Source organism: Indicator indicator, chromosome Z (assembly GCF_027791375.1).
Source record: "Indicator indicator isolate 239-I01 chromosome Z, UM_Iind_1.1, whole genome shotgun sequence".
Taxonomy (NCBI): domain Eukaryota; kingdom Metazoa; phylum Chordata; class Aves; order Piciformes; family Indicatoridae; genus Indicator; species Indicator indicator.
The window spans coordinates 28,869,803-28,894,829 of NC_072053.1; the positions used below are offsets into that span (position 1 = coordinate 28,869,803).

Sequence of the window (25,027 nt, forward strand, 5' to 3'; positions counted from 1 at the left end):
AAAGCTCCATGAAAAGGAGATGTAGTTGTATTTGACAAGCAAGTTGGGGTTTTTTTTGGTTTTTTTTTTTTTTTTTTTCATGATGGTGTAACATTCCTTTAATTGGAATAAACAATTGCTGGCAATAAATCACATATGAATTCTACTTCCACAAGCATTTTAGTTAGGATATGTTAGCAGCAATTTAAGTCATGGCATGCACTGTTTGAAGCTTAAAAACTCACGGTGCTAAGAGTTTCAGAGCGCTACAAGATTTGTGTTTTGCTTTTCATAAATTTTTTCGTTGGAATTCTCTACATTTCAATTTCTGTTCTCTACCATCTGGGTGGTTTTTAAATTATTATTATTATTATTTTGTATTGTTCTTTTGTATTCATTTTACCAAAACTGCTAAATTTTTAGTCTCTTTCACCTCCGTAAACTTCTACTAAATGTATCAAGAATCTCTTCATAACATGGATTCTGGAAATCCTTGCTACAGTGTTGCCATATGCAAGCAACAACCTTTAAAGGGAAACAGAAAGGTCAGGAGCTTGTCCTGAAAGGGTGCTGAGACTGGAATTATCTTGAGCGTATGTGATCATACTGTATTTTATTTTTTACTGATAGTAGACTCTGAGCACATTCACTGAGTATCTGCTATGTCAAGAAAGAAAATTCCTGTCACTATTCCAAAACAAATTATATTGAATCTTACTCTTCCTGATTTTTTAAAAATTACATTATTTCAAAGTTATATTACATTATATAATGCCTAATAACATCACCTAAAAGGGCTGCCTGTTGCTCTGCATTATAAGATAGTTTTAATTACTAAATTCTGCAGTGGTGTTGAAATTGTCCTTCCTTCTTTTTTTTTTTTTTTTTTTTTTTTTTAAGGAAAATAGGTCAGCTATTAATAAGAACATGGCAGACAAATGCTTTTCATATTTAAAAACAAATCTGGAATTTGTTTGGTGAGATGTTCTAGTGACATATTTTGCAGCAGAGTGGAATATAGTCAGCTATTTGCAAAAACACTTTTTTTTTTTTTGTTCCTCTGATTCTGTGAACAGCTTCATAAATTTTAAAAAGTTGAGGCCAATCTTAAGTCAGTCACCTTATGTATCTGCATTATTGAAAAAATGTTAAGTGATAATACGTTATTCTTTAAAAACCTCCTGGCTTGCTCAAAGTTTAAGAGGGCTCTGAGGAACAAGCCCCTGCCTGTGAGATATTTGTCTCATTCACAGAGGGTAGGTACAGAATCAGGCAAAGGACTAGTGGAACGTAATAGTACTTTTATCATCAGAAACTAGAAATAATATTCACCCAAGCTGCAGAGCACTACTAGCTATTGTACTGGTAACATCACCTACTGTACTAGTTACATCACCTTTATAAAATGTCACTAATCACATTTTTCTCATTCTTGAGTATCCACTCTGAAAGGCTGTGGAGCCATGTGGGCACCAGCACTTGCAAATAAAACTAATTCAGAGCACTGGAGCATCTATTGAATGGATCCATCAGATCATTCTGCCTCCAGTAGTGGCCCAAAGCAAATACCAATGGAAGAGGGTAAGAAGCAGCAAGGAAAAGTGATGTTTCCCCAGTGTATCCCAGCCCTTCATCATTCTCTTACCCTTTCATGAAAGCTGTGCACTGAATACTTCAGTCATTCTATGACAAGATCAAAAACCATAAGTCTTAGACAACTCATTTTGGATATTCAGTTTTGGGAATACTTTCATTTTAATCTCTGTTTATATTGCCTTTACGTTAAGTAAGGATGATAATACTTCCTCATATCACATGGGTGGTACGAAAAATAATTCAACAATCTCTGAGAAGTAGTAAGGCCATCTGTTTGGATTTCTTCAAGGCATATGACATAGTCCCCCACAATATCCTTCTCTCTAAGTCAGAGAGATATGGATTCACTGGGTGGAATGTTTGGTGGGTAAAGAATTGTCTGGATGGTTGCATCCAGAGGGTAGTAGTCAATGGCTCAATGTCCAGATGAAGATGGATAAGAAGTGATGTCCCTTAGGGGTCCATACTGCGACCAGTGATGTTTAATATTTTAATCAGTGATATAGACTGTGGTATTTGCTGCACCCGTAGAAAGTTTGCAGAGGACACTAAGCTGAGTGGTGCAGTTAGGATGTCATCTAGAGGGACCTGGACAAGCTGGAAAAGTGGGTTGAGGTCAACCTCGTGAGGTACAACAAGGCCAAAAGCAAGGCCCTGCACCTGGGTTGGGGCAATCCTCAATAACAGTACAGGCTGACTGATGGTGTGATAGAAGCTCTGCAGGAAAGGACTTGGGGGTGCTGGTGGACAACAGGTGGACATGAGTTAACAGCGTGCACTTGCAGTCCAGAAGGCAAATCACATCCTAGGCTTCACCCAAAGAAAGGTGGCCAGCAGTTCAGGAGAGGTGATTCCGCCACTCTGCTCTGGTGAGACCTCACCTGGGGTACTATGTCCAGGTCTGGGGCCCTCAACGCAAGAAGGGCATGGGCCTGCTGGAGCAGGTCCAGAGGGACACAATAATGATCAGAGCACCTCTCCTATGAATACAAGCTTAAAGAGTTGGGGTTGTTCAGCATTGAGAAGAAAAGGTTCTGTCGAGACCTCACAACATCTTCCATGTGAAGGGGGCCTACAAGACTGCTAAGGAGGGGCTCTTTACAAAAGCCTGCAGTGATATAAAGAAGGGCAATGGTTTTAAACTAGAAAAGAGCAGATTTAGATGGGACATTAGGAATATTTTCTTTACTATGACTTGGTGGAACACTGGAACCAGCTGCACAGGGAGGTGGTGGAGGCTCCATCCCTGGAAACATTCAAGGTCAGGCTTGAGTTGCATTCATTCTCTGCACTCAGGGAAATAAAGACACTATGGAATCGTATAGGTAAACTCTTTATCAAATTGTTAATGAACAGGACTAAAACAAGTTTCCTAAGTCAGTCATAATGTCATTTCCTTTGGTGCTTGACTCTTCAATCATAATGATGTGGATATGAGGTTACCGTGCATGCATCTGTGCATGTTGGAAAGATGTCCTACATTCTCTAAACTCTTTTCTTTGCTATTGTTTTTCTCCAATTCTTTTTTTTCAGCCTACACTAACACTATCAACAACCATTACAGGTAGATCATCAGAAATGTCAGGCTTCAAATGCAGTGTTGCATATTTGCTTTATACCCTTAAGTATGCAGATGAACAATGGCATGTTCCACTTTGGTTATAATGCATGTTTGATTAACTTAATTTTCTGCAGACTTTGAGACCTGTGTAGCATCTCATTTATAGCCTCATTTTAATTAACTAATATTGTAACATAATCATATTCTAAAATCTCTTGTGGTCCTACATTGTCTTTGAAGTTTCTGTCAGTCTTTGTACGATCTCCATTGCATACATGAATGTTGGACTCTGAAATCTAGTGCTAATACTTTAGCTATTGGAAAATAAAGAACATATTAGAGGATGTAAAATTGCTATACATACTCTACCACTTCTGTCGTAGCAGTAGAATCATAGAATCATAGAATCAGTCAGGCTTGGAAGGGACCACAAGGATCATCTAGTTCCAACCCCCCTGCCATGGCCAGGGACACCTCACACTACATCAGGCTGGCCAAAGCCACATCCAGCCTGGCCTTAAACACCTCCAGGGATGGGGCCCCAACCACCTCCCTGGACAACCCATTCCAGGCTCTCACCACTCTCATGGGGAAGAACTTCTTCCTCACATCCAGTCTGAATCTGCCCACTTCCAGCTTTATTCCATTCCCCCTAGTCCTGTCACTACCTGATAGCCTACAAAGTCCCTCCCCAGCTTTCTTGTAGGCCCCCTTCAGATACTGGAAGGCCACAGTAAGGTCACCTCAGAGCCTTCTCTTCTCCAGACTGAACAGCCCCAACTCTTTCAGTCTGTGAGTCTATGAGTTCTCAAGAACTATTCATAAATTATCTAGAAAAGGGAAAAAAAAAAATCAAACCACTAGCTGCCACACAGAGAGCTAAGTTAAGCATGTCTCACCAAAGAAATGAGTCTTTCTCTGTGGAGGAAAGTGGTAGCACACATATCAGTTTACATTCTTGTAACACGGCATTTTTTCCAGTATTAAATTCGGAAGCAGATTTGACGTAGTGGGTTGAAACAGGCAAAACCTCTTAAAAAAGAGCGTGCACTGTAAAACTAAACCCAACCATTCTCCCCACAAAGCAATACCAAAGTGTTTTGATTAGAGTTATAACTCAATCTGCCCCATGCAGCAGCATGTGGCTATAGAACTATCGAGACATTCAAGGACAGCTCAGGCTTTTCTCATCCATTATAGACTTGTCCATAAGCGAATGCCAGTTCTTGAGAATGAAGTTAGTGCTCCACTTTACATTAGCAATATAGGAGTGGAGCAGACTGATGGCTTACTGTTGTGCACATCCATCCACCATTAGACCTGCTGAAACCACTCCTCTGCTGCCATTCTCCATCAAATGAAACAAAACGTGTTGTCTTTCCTCACACTTGGGCAAGCCCTCTCTATCACCATAGGATTACATGTTTAAATTACAAAATGTGGCAGTTTAGGCTGGGTGCCCCCTGCCACTGCTGCATGAGATACACCTCTGGTGTCCTGGGTGCCCACCCATAGGGGTGGACACAGGAAACGACGTATTTCTACCCATAAATCCTGCACCCTATAAGGCCATCTGCAAAGTCATTCTCTTGCTCTTTCTTCCCTCTCTGCTCCCCTGGGAGATGTCCTCTCTTATCGGGTAATGCCGGGGGAGTACCCTCAAGGCCTCTCAGGCCTGTCTAGGCCTAATGCCAGGAGGAGGATGGAGGGGGGGGGGCAGTCTCAGACCTGGCCAGCCTGAGACTTGCCTAGCAGCGGGAGGGGGAAGAAAGAGCCCTGGGGGGTTTGGGTTTACCCTCAGGTGGGAAGAAGGGAAGGATTGGGAAGCTCTGAGAATTATGTAACGGGCTCTGTACGTTTTGGGATACTCTTTGCCACTATGCTTTGTAGTTTGTAGTTCTCTGTAGCTTCACCAATTGCTTTTCCATTTAAACTTTCCATCACTCTCCAATCCATTTGTGTGAGTCTCATTCTTTTGTCCCCTTCGGGGCAAGAGACGATCTGTCTGGCCCCAAACCAGCACACAAAAGCGTTGTGAATTTTGATCAAATTGTAACTACTGAATTACATTTTCTTATGATGAAATTATCAAAATCCCCTATGTTTGCAAGTAGAAAACAAACTAAACCAAACCAAACAAACAAATAAAGGCAAAAAAAAACCCACAGACAAACAAAAAACAAGAAGAAAGTAAATAAAATGCATAAGGGTATCTTTTGAGTTACATTACTTCCTGATTTCAGGAAAAAAATTGTGTATGATTTATTTTACTTTGCACAAAAAAAACCTGGTAACTTGATTCCAAAAGTCTATTTTCCAGATACTGATGTCATTACTTAAACTGGGAGAGAACATGACATAATAGCTTATGCCAATGAGGTGATTATGTCACTCTGGAAACACTATAAAATGTGCAGGCCAAAAGACCTAGAAGGAGAGATACTAGTATCTTGCACCAGTCTCTACAGCTGAAAAAAAAACTTTGTCTTCAACTGTTTTCCACTAACATCTGCTTATTTCATGCTCTGAAGCGTTCCCAGGAGAATCAACAATTTTGCCAAATAAAAAGTACTTTTCAAGCAGCTCTTTTCAGCAAAACTCAACTTGCAGATCCAAAGTTCTGCTAAGCTAATCACACATATAGATGCACAATCCATCATACTGTCTAGCTTACAATTGGAGCAGAACACAGTTAAAATCTTCAGCCCTCAAAGAGAAATCTTAAGAAGACTTGGGGCCCCTCTGGCAGCTGTGGGAGAGACACTGCTATTTTACTATGTAAGCTATAAGGAAATCCTTTGTTTCTTTCTTTTCTTTTCTTTTGCAGGAATGAAGTAGGACAAGAAGGTTACAAAAACCTGTTTTTTCACTAGATGAGTCATCCTGAGTGAATCATTATCCCCTTCTATGCTTCCATTTCCCTACCTGCAAAACAAGTAATTCGTAAACTGCTAAGAGGTCTGGTCATAAATATATGCATATAAATCTTCTAAGAGCTAAAATTAGTATTTTGGGGAGTTGTAGTAAGAGCAGTAGAAATATCAATAGCACTGCTTTTTAAGAACATATCAATAGCTTAGAGAGGTTATAAGTTTAGAAATTTAACTTCTTTTCCTCATAGGAAACACATGAAGGAATAGAAAGAATAGAAGAAAAGAAACACTTGCTTCTTTACTTGTTTTGGCACATTTACTTTTCAAAACCTCATAATTAAAAGTGGTGCAGAAGAAGACGCTAGGCCTGGTATTTCTGTAATAATTGGGAGCAAATGGAAAGAATAAAGGCAAAGAAGAGAAAAAATATCAACAAAAATTTATAGTAATTTTTAAAAAGAAGTTTAGAAAATAAAAATCTTTTTCACATCAGTTTGTTGGTTTGTTGTTTTTGATTTTATTAATAATTAACAACAAAAAAAAAAAAGGAAAAGAAGAAAAGACACTACTAATTATTGTGGCAGATGACACATTACTGAGGTGAGGTCTAAAGGAGAAAAACCTATCTGTGGCCAAACACCTACTAAACTGCCCTATCAGGATAGCACATGGGCCAGTGTCTCCTCCTAGTAATCTGGCAGTCGGGGTTTAAGGAACCTGACAATACATATTTTCCTATACTATTCTTTTTTCTCACCCTCTCCAGCTATGGCTCTTTGCCAACAGGTGAGACCCTGCCCATCCATATGAAAGAGATGATCTTAAGCAGGCACCTTTTTCTTTTTTGAGAGTTAAAGCAATAAAGACAAAAATTCGCTTATATCAGAACTCTTTAAGGAGTGAATGAAATAACATGTGTGAGACACCAACACTGTTTTTGCTAATAAACTGAAGTGTCAACATATGAGTGCAACTTGGAAACAATATGTATCAATTTGCAGAATATTCATAGGTTTGTACAGTTTCAGAGTTTTTTACAAGGATGCTTGAGACATGAAGCATTTGATTAGAACAAAACAAAATCCTCAAGGAGTATTTAAAGCAGTGAAGACAGGAGGGGAAATCTCTGCTTTTACTTCAGGTGTTGAAGTTTATAGCATTACCTCACACCATAGAAAGGGAAGTAACCAATAATGGTTATCTATGTATTTTTAACTTCCATGAACTATTACTTTACACAGTAATGTTTGCGATGGTCGCTATTTTCCATCCCTTATGGAAAGATGGATTTAATTTATTTTCCAAGCACTGCAATAAAGAATATTGCACAATATCTGACTCTACAAAGCTGAATTTCAGGAAATGGGGCCTTTTCGTTTGCTTCAACGAATACAATGTCTGAGGCTAATTTAGCTTCGAAAGGACAAGGAGGTAACTCTGAAACCAGATGCGTGTCTTGAGCAGTACAGAGAGAGTACAGCAATGTCAAAGAGGTTCAGAAGGCTACTCTCAAAATTATTGCTCATCAGGACTAGTATCAGAAAATGCATAACAGGATAGAGAATATTCACACACTTAGAGAGGAAGAGCAGCAGACAAAGGTAGAATGGACTGGATGTGCATGGAGAAGGGGAAAGAACTATCCTGCAGACTCATCCTTTATTGCACAGAAATATCTCTAGGAAAGAAAAAAAAAATCTATTTACCAATACTTTTCATGAAAAATTGAAGAAAATGAAATGTGCTTACAAGAAAAAGTACATTTCAAGAGCTGCTAGCCCTTAAATTTTCTTCTCCAGTTAAAACAGTGCAGTGGATATTTAATTAATATTATAATTTTATTAGTTTATTTCAATAGTTTGTTCCAAGGACTCTTGAAACTGTAAAGTTACCACAAAGCAACTTTTCCCTTTGTTTAGCCGTTATGGTTTTCTAATTGCCAATGGATATTTAAATTAAAATAAAACCTTGTTTTGAAGCAAAAGCCCAAACATTACCATGATTGTATCTGAAACAGAAAAATTAGACAAGGCAGAGAGAGGAACTGGTCTACCTTAGTGATAAAATAATGACAGTGTTTTTCTTGCAATTACTAGGAATTAGACAGAACTCCTATTTCTAGTACAAGTAACTAATATGAAAATAATAATTTAGGTGACTGAGCAAAATGTTCTAAAGAGCTACTAGAACTGATAAATGCATGCTTCCTACTCATCTAAGACCAGATAATTAGACTAATATCATAAATACAAGGTTATGTTTTACTGTTAAAATCAGTAATTTTAAGAAACTTGCAAATGTACAACATCAGTAACAAAACCATAAGGTCAGTTTACTGGCAAAGTGGGGAATGTATTTCTGAGGTGAAAAGGTTGTTTGGACTAGATGAAAAGCTGCGATGGCTTTACAAAATGTCATTTCCTAGTTATTCATTTCCAGTCTCTTCCAAGAATGGAAATTCCAAGAAGAAAAATGCATTGTTTCACAACTGTGAATGCCCTGCTTGCCAAAAATGCAAATGTAATTGCTATCTGTGAAGCAAAGACAAATGATGGAACTGCTGATAAATATGAGCAAGCACTTCATGGAAACAGAGCTCTCTAGAGCCAAAAGTCACATTCATTTGGAAGGGCTATCTGTGCATGGTACCAAGAGAAATGTAGTCTTAAGAGATAAAATCCTTTTAACAAGTTGTTGTGGCATTTGAGTTGCAATAATTGCTAAGACGTTATTAAGGCTGCTACCACCAATAGGGGTTCAAAGAACGGTTCCTATCATTTTTCTGGCTCAAATCTCTGGCCCTTAAAGAATGGAAAACATATGTCAGCAATTAAGTCAGTGCTACCAAGCATAAAAAATGGTGCCTGTGCCAATACTGACTGAGTCACTTTAGATGTTTTCTCAAATGTTCTAGAGCCTACATGGCACTGAACCTAAACAGTCATTTTGGTCATACTGAAACCTAGGCAAGCACAAATCTTTCCTTAATAGTATGGAATTCAGAGCAGACTGCACAGAGGTGACTATCATGGACAAGAGGGACATTAAAAGAAAGACCAGACACTGGCTTGGCCAGTATTTCCCAGAGGATGAGTAAAAAAATAAACTTCTGCAGACTAGGCTGAAAAGGGCACAGCTTCAATATCACTGAGCCAGCCAGCATCATTTTCAGGCTCATTAGATGAAGGGCATCTGGACTGCTTGTTTGAAAACTGACACAGAAAAAGTTGAGTTTCCAAAAGGTAATTCATTACACAATTGTAGCAGCTAACACTGATCATCTGCAAGGTTTGAGCCTGGGGTCCCATTGGCTTTGATCCATGTGTTCTCTTAAACCATCCCTTATTCTGCGCATCCTCTATTTCTACTTGAATGCTGTAATTGTTTTCCTCTGTCTATTACTTCATGATTCTTGTTTGATTTTATCACTCTGAATACAAATGAAAGATTGTTATGCCAGAGATTTCCTGTGATAACAGGTAAGAGCAGTAAGCAGCTTCAATGTCTTCAGGTTCTAAATAATTGATTTCAGAATCACAGAAGGTTAGAGGTTGGAAGGGACCTCAAGCAATCATGGAGTCCAACCCCGCTACCAAAAGCAGGATCACCTTGGGTAATCCACAAAGGAATGCATCCAGGTAGGTTTTGAAAGTTTCCAGAAAAGAAGACTCCACAACCTCTCTGGGCAGCCTGTTCCAGTGCTCTGTTACCCTCACTGTAACGAAGTTTCTTTTCATGTTGAGGTGAAATCTTCTATGTTCAAGTTTGTATCCATTGTTCTTTGTCTTATTACTGTGCACCACTGAAAAGACATTGGCCCCCTCCACTTGACACCCACCCTTCAGATATTTATAGACACTGATCAGATTCCCTCTCAGTCTTCTCAAGACTAAACAGCCCCAGGCATCTCAGTCTCTCTTCATAGGGGAGATGCTCAAGTCCCCTAATCATCCTTGTGGCTCTCTGTTGGATTCTCCAGCAGGTCCCTGTCTCTCTTGAACTGGGGAACCCAAAACTGGAGACTGTATGGTCTCACCAGCACAGAGTCGAGGGGGAGAAGAACCTCCCTAGACCTGATAGACACACTTTTCTGGATGCACCCCAGGATACTGTTGGCTCTTGGCCAAAAGAGCATATTGTTGTTCCATGGAGAACTTGCTGTCCACCAGCATTCCAAGGTCTTTCTCCGTGGAGCTGCTTTCCAGCAGGGCAGTTCCTAACCTGTACAGGTGCATGCTGCTATTCTTCCCTGGATGCAGGACCCTGCACTTATCTTTATCGAACTTCATGAGGTTTGCCTGCACCCAGCTCTCCAGCCTGTCCAGGTCATGTTGGATGGCTGCACCGTTTTGCAGCCCACCCTCAGTTTTGTATCTGAACCTGAAAATGATGATGTGTAATTAAAGTGGATATACAATACTGAATACTTTGTTGACAAAACATGCTTTGTTGACAAAAAATGCTTACTATGCAAGACATAGACCAAGGAGCAGCCAGAGTGACTTAAGCAGGATGCTTTTTGCCCCTGACACAAAAAAGGCACAAGTTTACTATATCATTATCTGAACCCTACAGAGGTTTTTGTCAAATAAAGACAGAAAAGAAGTCAGGGAAACGTCATTGTTTTCCATCCTGGAAAGAAATCTCAATAGTTTCTGACACACATCCAATTCCTCTTTTCAGCCCTATTTTGTAGAAAGATCACTGTCAGATCTGGTTTAACTTCTTCAGAAATGAGAAAAAAAATTGTCAAACAGTGGGTATTAAAAAGTACATAAATCCAAAGAAATTCAAAGAAGACCAACAGCCAAAATACCAACCAGAAAGGAAAAGCTATCCAAACCCAATAGTCTGATGCTGTAAATTAGCATTTCCTTTATTTATGGCATAGAATTTCTTTCATTTAAACAAACAGATTTGTTCCCAAGTAGACATGATGCCAGGAATGGCCTGAGCAGAGTCTGTTTGAAACCGCAGCCTGTATTGCATGAATTGTTCAACATCCAGGTGGATGAACAAGTGGCAAGAGATAATTAGAGAAGTAGGATAGATAGTATCCAGAGTTACAGGATATTTCAAGTTCAGAATTCAATGTTATTTGAAGACCTAAGTAATGCAAAATTGAAGGAGACATGAAGAAACCCTGAAACTCATTTGGAAGCATCAGCAACATCTCTCTCAATGTCCTGTTCAGCCTAGCTTCCTAGCTGCAAAGTGCTTTTGAGCTGTACTTTACAGAAGTATGCTCAAGTGGAGCAGTCCTTTGACATTTTTAATTGCTTTCACATCACTGAACATGCTTAGAAGAAAACTTTCATTACAATGGAAAAGGGTGGAAGAGGAAACCTGATTCTCCAGCATTGGCAAGGGATACCCTTCAGGGCCTACCATTTCCAGCCTGAAAGAACACACGGTGATTTTTTTCCCTTTCCATTACTGAACTTCTTAAGGTAACTCTTTGTGTGTTTCTTTCCAGTAGCCACAAAAGTATGCAGGAATAGCAACAAAGGACTAATATGGCCTGCACTACTGAAAAATGTCTGCTGATGAGTATATCCAGAACATCTGCAGGCAGATGTACTGACGTTACTGTTGTTCTTTTGTAGCTTGACATTTTCATTTGCTGCAGTTTGTCATTTCTTATAAGTGAGTATGTTCCATTTGACCGTTACTGAGTCTTTCAGAACTTAAATAGTGGTCTGACAGTCTTACTGCATGTGCAAGCCTGTTAACTTTTAAATGTTCATTTTCACTTTGTCATCTATATTTGCAGACAACTTTTACTCAGACTCAACAGACTACAAATGATGAAAAAATGCCTACAGGAATTGGATGAGATCTATCTAGTGTTTGTGAAATGGCATTTCAGTCTATCAGACATCCTTCCTCTGTATTTCCTTTTTCCCATGTACATTGTACCCCCCCAAGCAGAGAAAGGCCTTATCATGCCATATTTATGCTAAGCATGAAAAGTAACTCGAGGTTGAGGGAGGTGATTCTTCCTCTATACTCTGCGCTGGTGAGACCCCATCTGGAGTACTGCATCCATTTCTGGAGCCCCTATTACAAGAGGGATATGGACATACTGGAAGGTGTGCAGAGAAGGGCCACCAGGATGAGCAGAGGGCTGGAGCACCTCTCCTGTGAGGACAGACTGAAAGAGTTGGGGCTGTTCAGTCTGGAGAAGAGAAGGCTCTGAGGTGACCTTACTGTGGCCTTCCAGTATCTGAAGGGGGCCTACAAGAAAGCTGGGGAGGGACTTTGTAGGATATCAGGTAGTGACAGGACTAGGGGGAATGGAATAAAGCTGGAAGTGGGCAGATTCAGGCTGGATGTGAGGAAGAAGTTTTTCAGCATGAGAGTGGTGAGAGCCTGGAATGGGTTGTCCAGGGAGGTGGTTGAGGCCCCATCCCTGGAGGTGTTTAAGGCCAGGCTGAATGAGGCTCTGGCCAGCCTGATGTAGTGTGAGGTGTCCCTGCCCATGGCAGGGGGGTTGGAACTAGATGATCCTTGTGGTCCCTTCCAAGCCTGACTGATTCTATGATTCTAACTAAACACATGAATCAAGAATAAGAAGTAAATACACAAACCAAAAAAGATGGGGTTTATTTTCTAAAAGGTTGCTAACATAACTTGGTAAAGCATGAAAAAAATGATTGTTTATAGATCATGCAGAGATTTACAGCACAGAATTCAACAGTTGACTGAATGTGGTTGCCCCCGAGGAGAGGACAACTGGAAGCACCTGCCTGTGGTAGGATGTCACTCCTGCTATTTTGAATGGTCTGCTAGACCTACACCACTTCCCCTATTGACGATCCAAGCATGGCTGATTATTCTTTAAAATAGGGAAATTTTATAAACTAATAACATCTTTTTATCACCTTTGAAACTTTGAATTCAAATTTACAGCAGAAACATTTAGGTTGGAAAAGACCCTCAGGATCACCAAGTCATAGCATCATAGCATCAGTCAGGGTTGGAAGGGACCACAAGGATCATCTAGTTCCAACCCCCCTGCCATGGGTGGTATAATCCTACTCTAACCTAAACTATATTCCTGAGCACCACATCTAAACGACCTTTAAACACATCCAGGGCTGGTGACTCACCACCTCCCTGGGCAGCACATTCCAGTGCCTGGCCACTATTTTTGTGAAATTTTTTTTCCTAATGTCCAGCCTAAACCTACCCAGTTGTAGCTTAAGGCCATTCATTCTTGTTCTATCACTAATTACCTGGGAGAAGAGACCAGCACAGCCCCTCCACAATGTCTTTTCAGGTAGTTGTAGAGAGTGCTGAGGTCTCCCCCTCAGCCTCCTCTTTTCCAAACTAAGCAGCCCCAACTCCTTCAGCTGCTCTTCATAAGACTTATTTTACAGGCCCTAAACAACCTTTTCTGTCATCATTAAATCTTCTATTTTTAAATGTGAGAGCTGAGAATTTCACATGACTAAAAGGTTTGGGTTTATATAGAAATTACTAGAACTATGCTAAGTGGAAAATGCCAAGTGGAAGCAGACGCATTTTTATAAATGAAAAACTTGACTGGAACAAGAATTAAGATGGAAAAAGGAAATAGCATTTGCACATACAGTTTAATTCAGACACAGTGTAGTTGTGATGGCAGGAGATGATAGCAGTAAGACTACAAACTGATAGACAAAGGAGGTAACTTACAGGAGTGTGATGCACTTCATTTGGTGATATGCACCATAAGGAGTGCAGACTATCACACTATGGCTTCTCACATTAAATATGAAGACATGTAACTTGGGAGGGCTAAATAATGTTTTTAGCACATGAAACACTTGGAAAAATAGAGAAATATAAAACCTGCAATTTATAGCATGCAACATACAAAATATATCTATGCTCATCCACGAAAGTATATTTGTCCAAGTTTATAGGCATCATACATATGAAGTGAAAAGAAAAAGATTAAGCTGTTTAGAACATAACTAGATTTATGACACAGCAACGAGGATGCCAAACACTGTCGGAGAGCTTGAACAAGGAAGGGTGAAAGCTGCAGTAGTACGATTATGCAATTGCTCAGATTGAGGCATATAAATACCTTTTCTATCTGGAAGTTCTGTAGGCAAAACCTGAAACCCAGTGACTATTTCTTTTTTTTTAATTAAATAAAATTAAAATTATGAAAATAACTGCTTTGTTGCAGTCTCACAAAGGCAAATTTTCATGATATTCACATGCAGAAGGCTAATTCAAACTCAGCTGGAAAAGAAATTTAAATGCAAATAAGCAGGACAGAAAATGTGCAAGATAAAAAAGCAGGCACATAAAAGTAAACTAATTACAGAGTTGGACCCCCAATAAGGCAAATCTATAAGGGCGTTACAAGAGTAAAATTGATATTGGCTAAGTCAAGGTAACCTCACATGTCAAATGACAGCACTGCTCACAAGCTTTAAATCACTAAACAGGGAAATTTCTGAGACAATAAACATTATTCTGAATACAAAGCTCTAAGAAGGAAGATGATTTTATGTAACTCATCTTGTGCAGGGCATGCTTCAGGGCAGCACCGGTAGCAAGTGGCTGTGTTTTCTCCATATACACATCTTGGAAAGGGTTTCCTAAAACTGCTTGCTGGACTCTGCACTGTTTGTGTGGATGGATGCTGGCAGCAGCCATGAGATGTGGCATGATGCTATGTGGAATTAGTTACTGGGTTCAGAAAGTAGCACAGCCATGTTACTGTGGCAGTGTGCTAACTGGCCTCAGTACAGCATCATCTCACCAGCTCCCAGCACAGCACAGCTGTCAGCAATATGCAAGTCTGCCACGTGTTGTCTTGCATTGTGCATATGTATCATACACATCCTTCTTTCTTTGAAAGATTTTATGTGTACATGTTTTGGAGCAATTTCTTTTAGGGTCTGAAATAATTAGACGTGGGAGCTTCCTCCAAAGATTGAAAACTAAACAGTATAATGTCACCAAAACTGAAACTTTTCCCTTGAAAAAACATGTTATTAAAAGAAATTTAAGGATAAATTTCAGAATTACTGTCAATTACAATTATTGATTTTTTTTTAAATCAAAATAACCCCCTCTTTTGTAGTCTGACTTGACCTTTTATTCAAATAGTTGATTTGAATAATTTAATAAAGCATAATGGAACTACTGAAATGAAATTTTCCAACTGCTTTGTGCTGAATTTATTTTGAGATCTCTGGCAAAAAATGTAGTTATTCATACTCCTAAAGCAGTCCTCTTCCTTTTATTTAATGCTTAACACAAAAAGAGAAAAGTCTTTCTTAAATATCTATAGAGAAAAGTATTTTTGACTTAGGGCATGAAGTTTTGAGTGTATTAGTGTGAAATAGCACCATCAGGTGCTGTTACAAAACTAGCAAATGAAACAAAGAACACATTTAAGTCATGAGTCACTCTGTACTTTTTGAATGCTCAAAAATGCAGTCAGAGCAGCAGATAGCTTCAGCCATTTAGCTTCTAATGCTGTGCACTGTTCTGGCTTTTATTTTGTGTGTTTTGGTTGGTTGGTTGGTTGTTTTTTTTTTTTTTTGTACATAATAGGTTTGAAAATGTTACATAATTTTTAAAGAGAGAAAGAAGTATTTAAATGATCATATCATACTATAGTCATATCAGCAATGAGGTTGAGTCATTTGTGCTGCTGTTAGAATTGTGACATCACTGCTTGAAGACTTCATGGATGTGAATTTAGCACGCTTTTGAGCACAAAGTTCTTTCCTGTAGAAAATGTTTTTTTCCTGTAGAAAATTAAGGAGTGTATACTTCTTAGGTTTTCCTAAAAAGTCTGATGACCTATCCTGTGATCATTTTGTTTGCTGTTCACTGTTGTTTCCTCAAACATAATGGTGTTCTTGAAATACAGAGACCAAATGACATACATTACCCAAGACATAAACAAATCAAGGTTTTTTATACTGTAGTAAAATTATGCCTGCTCTTTTTCTCAGTACGTTGTTGATAATGCCTAATATGACATTAGCTTATTTGACTGCCATTTCAAGTTGAGTGAGTGATTTTGGGGATTTTTTTTACTGTTGTTTTTTTTTTCTTGCCAGTACAGACTTCTAGCATGGTCTTGCCTTTGCATTGTTTTAGAGCAGAAGTACTAGACATGCCAAAGTAAAATCCAATTACTTTAACATAAATATAAGAAGAACTGCTGTCTTGAAATAATACATGTTTTTTCTAAACAAATAAAATAACCTGCAAAGCATGGCAAACTGAAAGGACACATTATTGCTCTCTGCAACTGCCTGAAAGGAGGTTGTCATGAGGTGGAGGTGGGTGTTGGTATCTTCACCCTAGCATCAACTAATAGGAAGAGATGAAATGGTCTCAAGTTACAGCAAGGGAGGTTTAGTTTGGATATTAGAATTAGATTTAGTAGAGGTAGGTAATGGTTGGACTTGACGATTTTAGAGGCCTTTTCCAACTGAAACAATTCTCTGATTCGGACCAAATAGCAAAGTTTGACTCCAGAGACATTCTCTTCCAAGATACATTAAGAAAAATATAGTGTCCTGTTTTTGGCTAGGACAGAGCTATTTTTCTTATATTCAAAATGGCTTGTTTCTTAGTAGCAAGAATAATGATGTGTTTTGGATTCAGTGCTGGTAATATACTGACGAGTTTAGTTCTTGCTAAGAAACAAAGGACTTTCCAGCATTCCATGTTTTGCTACTGTGCAAGAGCACAAAAAGATGAGAGGGAGTATGTGAAGGACAGCTGACCTAAAGTAGCCTAAATGATATTCCCGGTCATAGGGCACCATGCTCAGCATATAAATTGCGGGGAACTGACTGGGGAGCCAATCACTGTTCAGACATCACTCAGCAGGTATTGAGCAACTGCTTTGTGCATTATTTATCCTTTTCTTGTGTTTTATTTCTCTCTCTTTTTTGTTATATTACTTTAAATTACTGTTATTATATACAGTATATTATACACAAAGCATATTATAATATGTATAATATATTATATGATATCATTGTTATAATTGTCACTATTATGTTTTAGTTATTGAACTGTTCTTATCTCAACCCTTGAGTATTGGGGTTTTTTTTTCCTATTTCTTACCCATCCCACTGGGAGGAGAGAGAAGTGAGGAGTGAGTGAGTGAGTGAGTGAGTGAGTGTTTAGCTGCTGGCTGAGGTTAAACCACAACACATAGGTTATATTCTTTCCCCATGGCATGCAAACACATAATGTAGTTCTGACACACTCACTTTAGTGTATAAACACCCCTCTCTCAATTTCCCTGAGATAATGTTGTCTTTACAGCACAATCTGTTCTCAACCCCTTCTCCTTGTGAACATTTGTAGATTATCAACTCCTGGAGAGAGCTCCAATTATATGCAACTGGACCATGAGGATAGCAGAGATGAGGCACTTCAGTATCTGTCCCTAGTGTAATATAAGGGAAAGTGCAGCAAGCTTTATGGGGTGCTCACTTGACAGCTCAGACTGAATGACCATTTGCCGCTGGTTCAAGCTGGATAGGAGGTAGCCCAAGTATGAATCAGTGTTGAGATGCCTTGATAGAATTCCTTTCCCTTTTATTCCTTTCCATTATACTATGGTTTTTTTTTCCAAAGGTGAAAGGCACCTTTCTTCCAGGACATTTTCCTGAGAAGCATAATTACAGTCTAAGACTAGACCATATCTCTTCTAGTAAAATCACTCTCTCAGTGGACAGAAACACTTGCTTTCAGACTATGAGTTGCATCATGTATTTTAGATGTCTGCCTCAGGAGATGTGCTCTTGGTATCACTGATTTTATCAACAAAAGCACCACTGAAAATAAGCAATACATATAAATGGAATCTAACTTGTATGTGGGCACCTGCAAGCGTGCACATTTAACCAGATTCTAATGAAACTAACTTATACTGAATAGATACTTTAATATTTACTAGTTGTAATATCACTTTATATTATAAGGAGAGTATTCATATGAAACTTATACTGAATACATACTCTAATATTTACTAGTTGTAATATCACTTTATATTATAAGGAGAGTATTCATATGAAACTTATACTGAATACATACTCTAATATTTACTAGTTGTAATATCACTTTATATTATAAGGAGAGTATTCATATGAAACAAGCGAATTCCAATATGGAATACAATGTTTAGGAACCCAGCAGTAAGAATAAAGCAACTGCTTAGGCTGAATGCAATACTGAAAGAAAAGACTGAGGATGTTGTGGTCAAACTTTAAAAAAAACCCATGAAGTTGATGATAACATGAATCTTTCACCAAATGTCATAATGACAGAACTAAGGGACACAGTGAAACTACTAGGTCATCAGTTTAAAACACAGTAAAGAAAGTGCTTTCCAACATTGTCAGAAAGGTTGTCAGAAGCTTGTGTATGTCAGTAAAAATGAAAGAAATTAGACAAATTAATGGGAAACAGATCCTTAGATAGATTCGAAAGGGAACAGCTAAAGAAAAATCCCATAACATCCCTAATACAACACTAGGGGATGTTGGGAAATATGATGGCAGAAACTGGAAAGGCTTTCATGTTCTCCTATTGGTGCAGGTAGAGACACAATATTAGGTTAAGCAAAGCATTGGTCAGGCTCAGTAAGAGATGTCTTACATTCTTAGAAAATAAAATCCTCGATTGCCTCAAGAGTCACATTTAATTCACAAGAGAAAATAGCATTTGCTTCCATTTCATTTTGTAAAAATAGCAGTTCAACATATCACACTATGGAAAAGAGAGTAACGGTTACTGCGCAGGTTTCCTTACCAGCACTGGTGCACAAAGTAAAAGCAGAAATACCACCTCAAATTTCTGTAGTCACCATGATTTGAAGCCGTAACGCTTATGAAAAACTGGTTTGCTAAGTGAAGTCACCTACGAATGCCTTCAAAGTCAGATTTCATTCAGGAAAGGCCATCCCTAGCTGCAGGGTCTGTTCAGCATTCACAAATGCCTTAGTTCTCCATATGATCTTTGGTACCTTAGCATTCCCATGAATCTGGACACTGTGCAATTTGCACTAACCTTCCCCAGTGGACTGTACTCACCATCTTCAACTACTAAAAGCGTAATTGAAAATTCTGTGAGGTCCCAACCCTCTTTTGATGAAGATTAGTTTCCTAAGCCATGGCAAGAGGGGATTGGTAATATTTCTCAATAATGACAACAGTCACTTGCCTCACACAAACATTGTAATACCGGAGAGGAAAACGGATTAATTCAGTACAGAAATAAAAACCCTGAGCTATTCTACAGTCAACTGCTAAGTATTAATGCTGTTAATACTATTCATGGTTACATCCACATACTGTTTTCTGCCCTGTGGACAAAGCCTCATTCAGGGAATACCCTGGCTTTACTCTTGGTCTCCCCAGAACTGGGATTCTCAGTCTGTAAGTCAGCAGTTAATTCAAATATTGGTGTGATGCCAATAACCTAGAGGTATACAACTCATTCAAGAGCCTTTATTACATACATTAATTATCCTTATAAGCAATAGGCTTGCCACTACCAAGGACTTGTTTTGGGATAGCCAGGGTCTAGGTGGTGTGGCATAGCCACAGCTTCCTCCTGACAGATTTGGAAACCAAACGACTCAGTCATGCTCATAGCAGAGTACCACTTTGTGCCACCTTTAGGTCAGGAAGCCTGTGCAGCTATCTGCTGGATCTTTTTATTCTGTCTTTAGCTCTTCTGCCCCTGAAACAACACTATCCACAGAAGACAAGGCTGCAAGCATTTTCTCATCTCTTTAAAATAAAACTTTCATATAGCATCCCTGTTGTGGTCTGTATATTAAGTTGTGAAAAGTTCACCCAAGAGACTAGTTTTGTTCCACATACCTATAAACATGTTACAGACTGAGAAAATCATACTTGACAACATCCTTCACCACTTTCCAACCTAGCAAAGATCATGATTGATCAAAGACAATATCATCCACTTTTCGAATTAAATAAGAATAGATGTATTGTCAGACTGAATCACTGAAGGCTTCTCCTCTAAGAGGCACTGGGGAGGCTGGATGTGCCCTTTGCAGATAAGCCAACCCTAAATTCCAAAACCCAGGAAAACCTGAATTGGTGTATGTTACAAAAACTAAATAAAGACAGACGAAAGCCAACCCAGAAAGTAAACAGATAACTATCAACTCTAGATACACTACACGGAAAAGATTGTGGCAAAAAGCTGTTAACACTCTTGAAGCTTTTTAGTTCTTTGGACTATTTATCTGTATCATGAAAAACAAAGAAGTTCTAAAATCTGACAAGTTGCACCTTTTGTATTCAGTATGCCATTGTCCAACAACCATGGTGCTTGACTTGCCATCTATTCCTTACCTAAACGTCAAAAATTATAATCCAGTTCCTTCAAATTATTTTTTTTAAGTTCAAACTTCTCCTTCATTACCAAAAAGAACCCCAAAAGAAATATGACATTTTCTGTGGAATACTGACGGTGTATTTTCCAATTGCAAATAGTCAAGAAAGTGGAGTCATGTTCTCATTTAAATGCGCATACTTCTGTGTTTTTACCACACAGTGAGTTTCATTACTACCTTGTTATTTCTTCTGAAGAATAACAAGACAAATCAATCACCTTCACTGAAAAGTCTGTACTGTCTTTTATCTGTTCTAAACTACTCCTCAGGAATATTGTGATTCACAACCACATGATTTCACAATCACATCCTGAAGTCAAGAATGAGTAGGAATGAGTGGCAGAATTCAGCAGCATTAATGTGACAGGTAACAATCCTTAAATAAGTCACCTTCGTATTTTGCACAAGTGCCAACTATCTGCTTTTATTGCAGCCACTATAAGGTTGGGAGAAATTTTCCAAGGTGTATAGAAAGATAAAGCTTGCCTACAAATTCTGCTGTCATGCTGGGCAGGCAACCAGCCAGTCAGCCCCAGGAAACAACTTTGCAAAGGGAAGCCTCAGCACAGCCTGGGCTCACCTGCACCTCCTTGAAACCAGCTGGTGCACTTCTGCATACTGCCCATGAGTGATACTTGGTTTTTTGGAGATGCTTCATAATGCTGATACTGAAAAGAATATCATGCTTTTACCACATACCCTGAAGTTACTGCATGTTTTGGATAGGGGGTAGGTATGACTTCAGGGAACCAAGAGCAGAAGTTTCTCTGCCTTCACTGTAAGTTTCTTCCATCCTCTCACTGGTCCCTACATGTAAGGAGCCTGGTTTCTGCTCTTCATGTGAATTTTGTCTGTATGGGAAACTGCAGTGCAAGGACATTCTGTGACATGTTAGTGTATTATCCATCGTCCAGGACAACCCTGTCACTCAAATTGCTGTGTTCCCAGGACCCACAAACCCCTCTGTCACTTCCCAGATTCTTCCATCTTTCATTCCCTTCAGTCAACCCTGCTCCTCCACCAGAGAACAGGATTGCTACATCAACAGATAATTACATGTTGTAGCTGTCCTCATCTCCTGACTTCATGATTTCTACACGCTACTTGTCCCTAAACACTTCAGTGCTATTTAATACTGTGGTGAGACCGTAGCATTCCTATTCTGCCCCACAGAACTGCAGGGAGCACTGCCAACCCACAGGGACAAGTCCACAGACTCCTGAGTCTGCAGAATAATAACACCAACCAAAGTCATACAGGTGATTTGGAAACCAGTCCTGCTCAAGCCCACCATGAAGGTTGCTTGATTGGGTAGTATGGGTAGGGTGGGCTGGCCTGAGGTTTCACTGCCCCAGAGTCGTCCAGGAGCTGATCTCAATGAGGGATGGCCTGGCTTTCATCTCCTTCTCTCTTCCCACTGTTTTCCTCTGGTCTCTGCCTGGCGTTGATCCAGGCTGCCAGAGAACAACATGTACCTTTCCAGTCTCCAAGAGTCTCCCTGAGAGCCACTTCTGAGCTCAGGTAGCATTTCCAAATGCCAAGGTAACAGAGGACTCCCAGTTCAGAATTTGCAGTACAGGTATTCTCACCTACCAGATCAACATTGTAACTAAAGACATTGGCAACAAAAGGGACCTACAGAATATTTGGTTATCAAATCAGCCTGCAGATATCAGCTATGAGGACTTTGAAATTTTTTTTTTCTCCAAGAATCAATGGGAGCAGTCAAAAAAAGAATTAACTGAAAGGCAGAAGAATTAATCAGAAAGCTGCTGATATATTTGCACAGTTGCATGTAATAATTATGATATGCTCTTAGCTTACTACCTTGGAAACACTCTGCAGAGCATAACACTTCAATATATATATAGTTCACCAACACAGTATTACTATATTACCTTTTAATAAAGATATAGAGCCACTACTTACTGCAATTAATTCAGGAATAAACTCCCCTATCAGTTTATGAGAACAACTGGGAGAGAACAACTCTAACTCAAGTAGTTTAGTTACTAAATTTTATTTTACTACAAAATCATTTTTGTAAAGGATTAGCTAGAAAAAAGTACTGCTTTAATACTAGCTTTAATACTGCTTTAATACTGACATGGTTTTAATTCAGAACCAAGACTATTTGAAACAAAGTTTTTAATAGGCTAATATTCAATTAATGATGTATTTCCTCACAAAGAAATGTATTTAATTACCAGCCTATCCAACTCTAACACAGCAGTCATTTATTTCTAAATAAAGGCTATATTTTAAAATACATAATTTCATACCAGCTTAATACAGCCCTGAACAATTAGTCTATTATGTGTTTATTAAAGTTATGATGGTTTTATTAAAATTACAGAGAGAGGAAAACAAATGTTAGAAATGTTAAAAGAGAAGAGGGAATTTATTTTGCATACCTAATAGAAATCTGTCCTGTCAGTGCCTATTTAGCTGTATAAAGTATAAAGTTCTCACAAGAAAAAAAAAAAAAGACAGAACTTTGCTGATTGCTAACTGATAAAATCTGCAAGAAAATAATGCACACAGATTACTATTACAGGCTGCTTCTATGTCTCTGAGCCTCCGAGAGAAGGTGAAATGCAGGAAGCATAACAGCATAGTCTCACATATGCTACTATATAGACTGTGTCCTCCCAGGACACTTACGTCGCACATCTATTTATGCAGCAAAACGACCTAAGTGTCCCAAAATAGCTCAGGCAAACTATAGCTTCTTACTCTCCAGAGTTGTAAGCTTTATATTATAATTTAATTCCTGAAATATATCTACTGAAGATTTTTAGAAAATGCAAGAACTGAACCTAATTACTGAATGGGAAAAACATTTGTAATGGGTTCTCATTTAAAAAATGCTACAGAGAATGCTGACAAGAAAAAGCTAAATATTTTTGTTTCATGCTACTAATTGTGAAAGTCAGTAGCTGAACATCTTCAATAACCATGCAAAATCCACCAAGTCAAAATTAAAGCCTGGGACGTGTCTGCATGTCATAATAGGAAGGGGAGCTTGAAAGAAACAAACCAAACACATTACCACATAGCGTCAGCAGTCCTTAAGGAGCTGGTAGATCGGGATCTTGGCTTCATAACAATGCTCATTTCGAAAAATTCCTTCAGTAGTTCTAGCAGTCAAACATCAGTTGTCCTTACAAAGCTCATTTTCAGAATACTCAAAGTATTTTTTTTCAACCTCTTGCTTTTTAAAGCCCTTGAAATCCGTCTCCTGTAGTAATCCAAGCTGTGGAGGAAGAATTCTAACACGCTGCAAGTCTTTCCTTTTTCACACTGAATTTACTCTAGCACTGGGCTGTTCGGAAATGACAGTGCTTTTCTCTCCTGTCTTGTATTGCTCTGGGAGGAACTAGTCTATTTTGAATCTATTCTCCCTGCAGGTCACATGGGAATGAAGGCAGCTGAAAGCAGTCTCTATCTCTTTCTTGCAGCTTGATAACAACAGGTTTAAAGGTCAATCACATAAAAAAAAAAAAAAAAACCAAAACAAAAAAAACAATACTGATGGATAATAAATGAAGGGAAAAGATGAATCTAAGTTACAGTAACATTAGTGAGCCTGCAATTTCCACTTAGAGATGTGCTAGATAAATTAGTCTGTAGAGTAAAGAAAGGAATAGAGAATTTCCCTTCCAAGTTAACTAAAAGCCTTACTTAGAAAAGTAATTCTTCTTTTTCTTTTTTCTCCTAACAGTTGCCTAGGTGCTGTGAATAAATACTATTGTCTAACTTCACAAAACAGAAAGCTTTCCTTATCTGAAAGACATTCAAAACACTGTGGGGAAGTCAGGTAAAAATAAAATTCCTTGTTGACTGTTAAAGTCAAACACAGATACAGACAGCTATTGTTATAAATCACTGAAGGACAAAATGCCACAGTTAAAGAACTCTAATGTGATGTCCTCCCTATGGTACTGTAGAAACAAAACTCTTCCTGTTACAATAAATACATTAATAGCTATGCATTACTAAGAAACTTGCATTTATAATTTATGGACAAATATTTATCATTAGAGTTAATTCTTTTTAGGAAATATTAGCATAAGCAAATTTTGCAATTTCAGTGTTAGAAGATGAAAAAAATGCAGAGAGATGGATAGTGAATACCTCATTTAAATAATGCATTTTGAACTTGCACTGAAGTGTGATAGAACTATTTTTAAATTAAAAGAGCATAGTTACTGCTCAACAAGTTGCATTAATAATAGCCATTCCTTTGAACAATCTTTACAAGTGTTGCATGATAGTGCAGCTAGGTTAATAATGAAAGTAAGAACCAAGAATTGTATTCGTAAAATTTATATAGCCTGGAGAAATAAAAGGAAACCATGACTAAAAGGCTATGTATTAAAATATTTTTAAAAATCATCACATAAGAATGTGAGCAAAGTTCTCTAAAGCCTTTACACTTTATTTTATAACAGTACAATATCATGCATTGCCAACTACATTGCATATCAACAGGAAAGACTCTTACTGCCCTGCAGGCTTGTGCCAGTCATATGCATATGAAGTACTCCACAACAGCAGGAGGAATGTTAAAAAGGTTTCCAAATAAGCATTCTGTTCTTCATGTTT

General features: G+C 38.5%; 1 protein-coding gene across 4 annotated transcripts in view; it reads right to left on the bottom strand.

Annotated features, from left to right (window-relative positions):
• PDE4D (phosphodiesterase 4D) overlaps positions 1 to 25,027 on the bottom strand; it is a 423,549-nt gene that overhangs the window by 137,932 nt on the left and 260,590 nt on the right. Inside the window, exon 1 of one of the 4 annotated variants that reach the window (XM_054397844.1) lies at positions 23,472 to 23,536. The exons of the other annotated variants lie outside the window; for them this stretch is intronic. Within the exon in view, the coding sequence (XP_054253819.1) occupies positions 23,472 to 23,536 (65 nt within the window). Of the gene's footprint in view, positions 1 to 23,471; positions 23,537 to 25,027 lie in introns of those variants that run through there. 4 annotated transcript variants of the gene reach the window in all.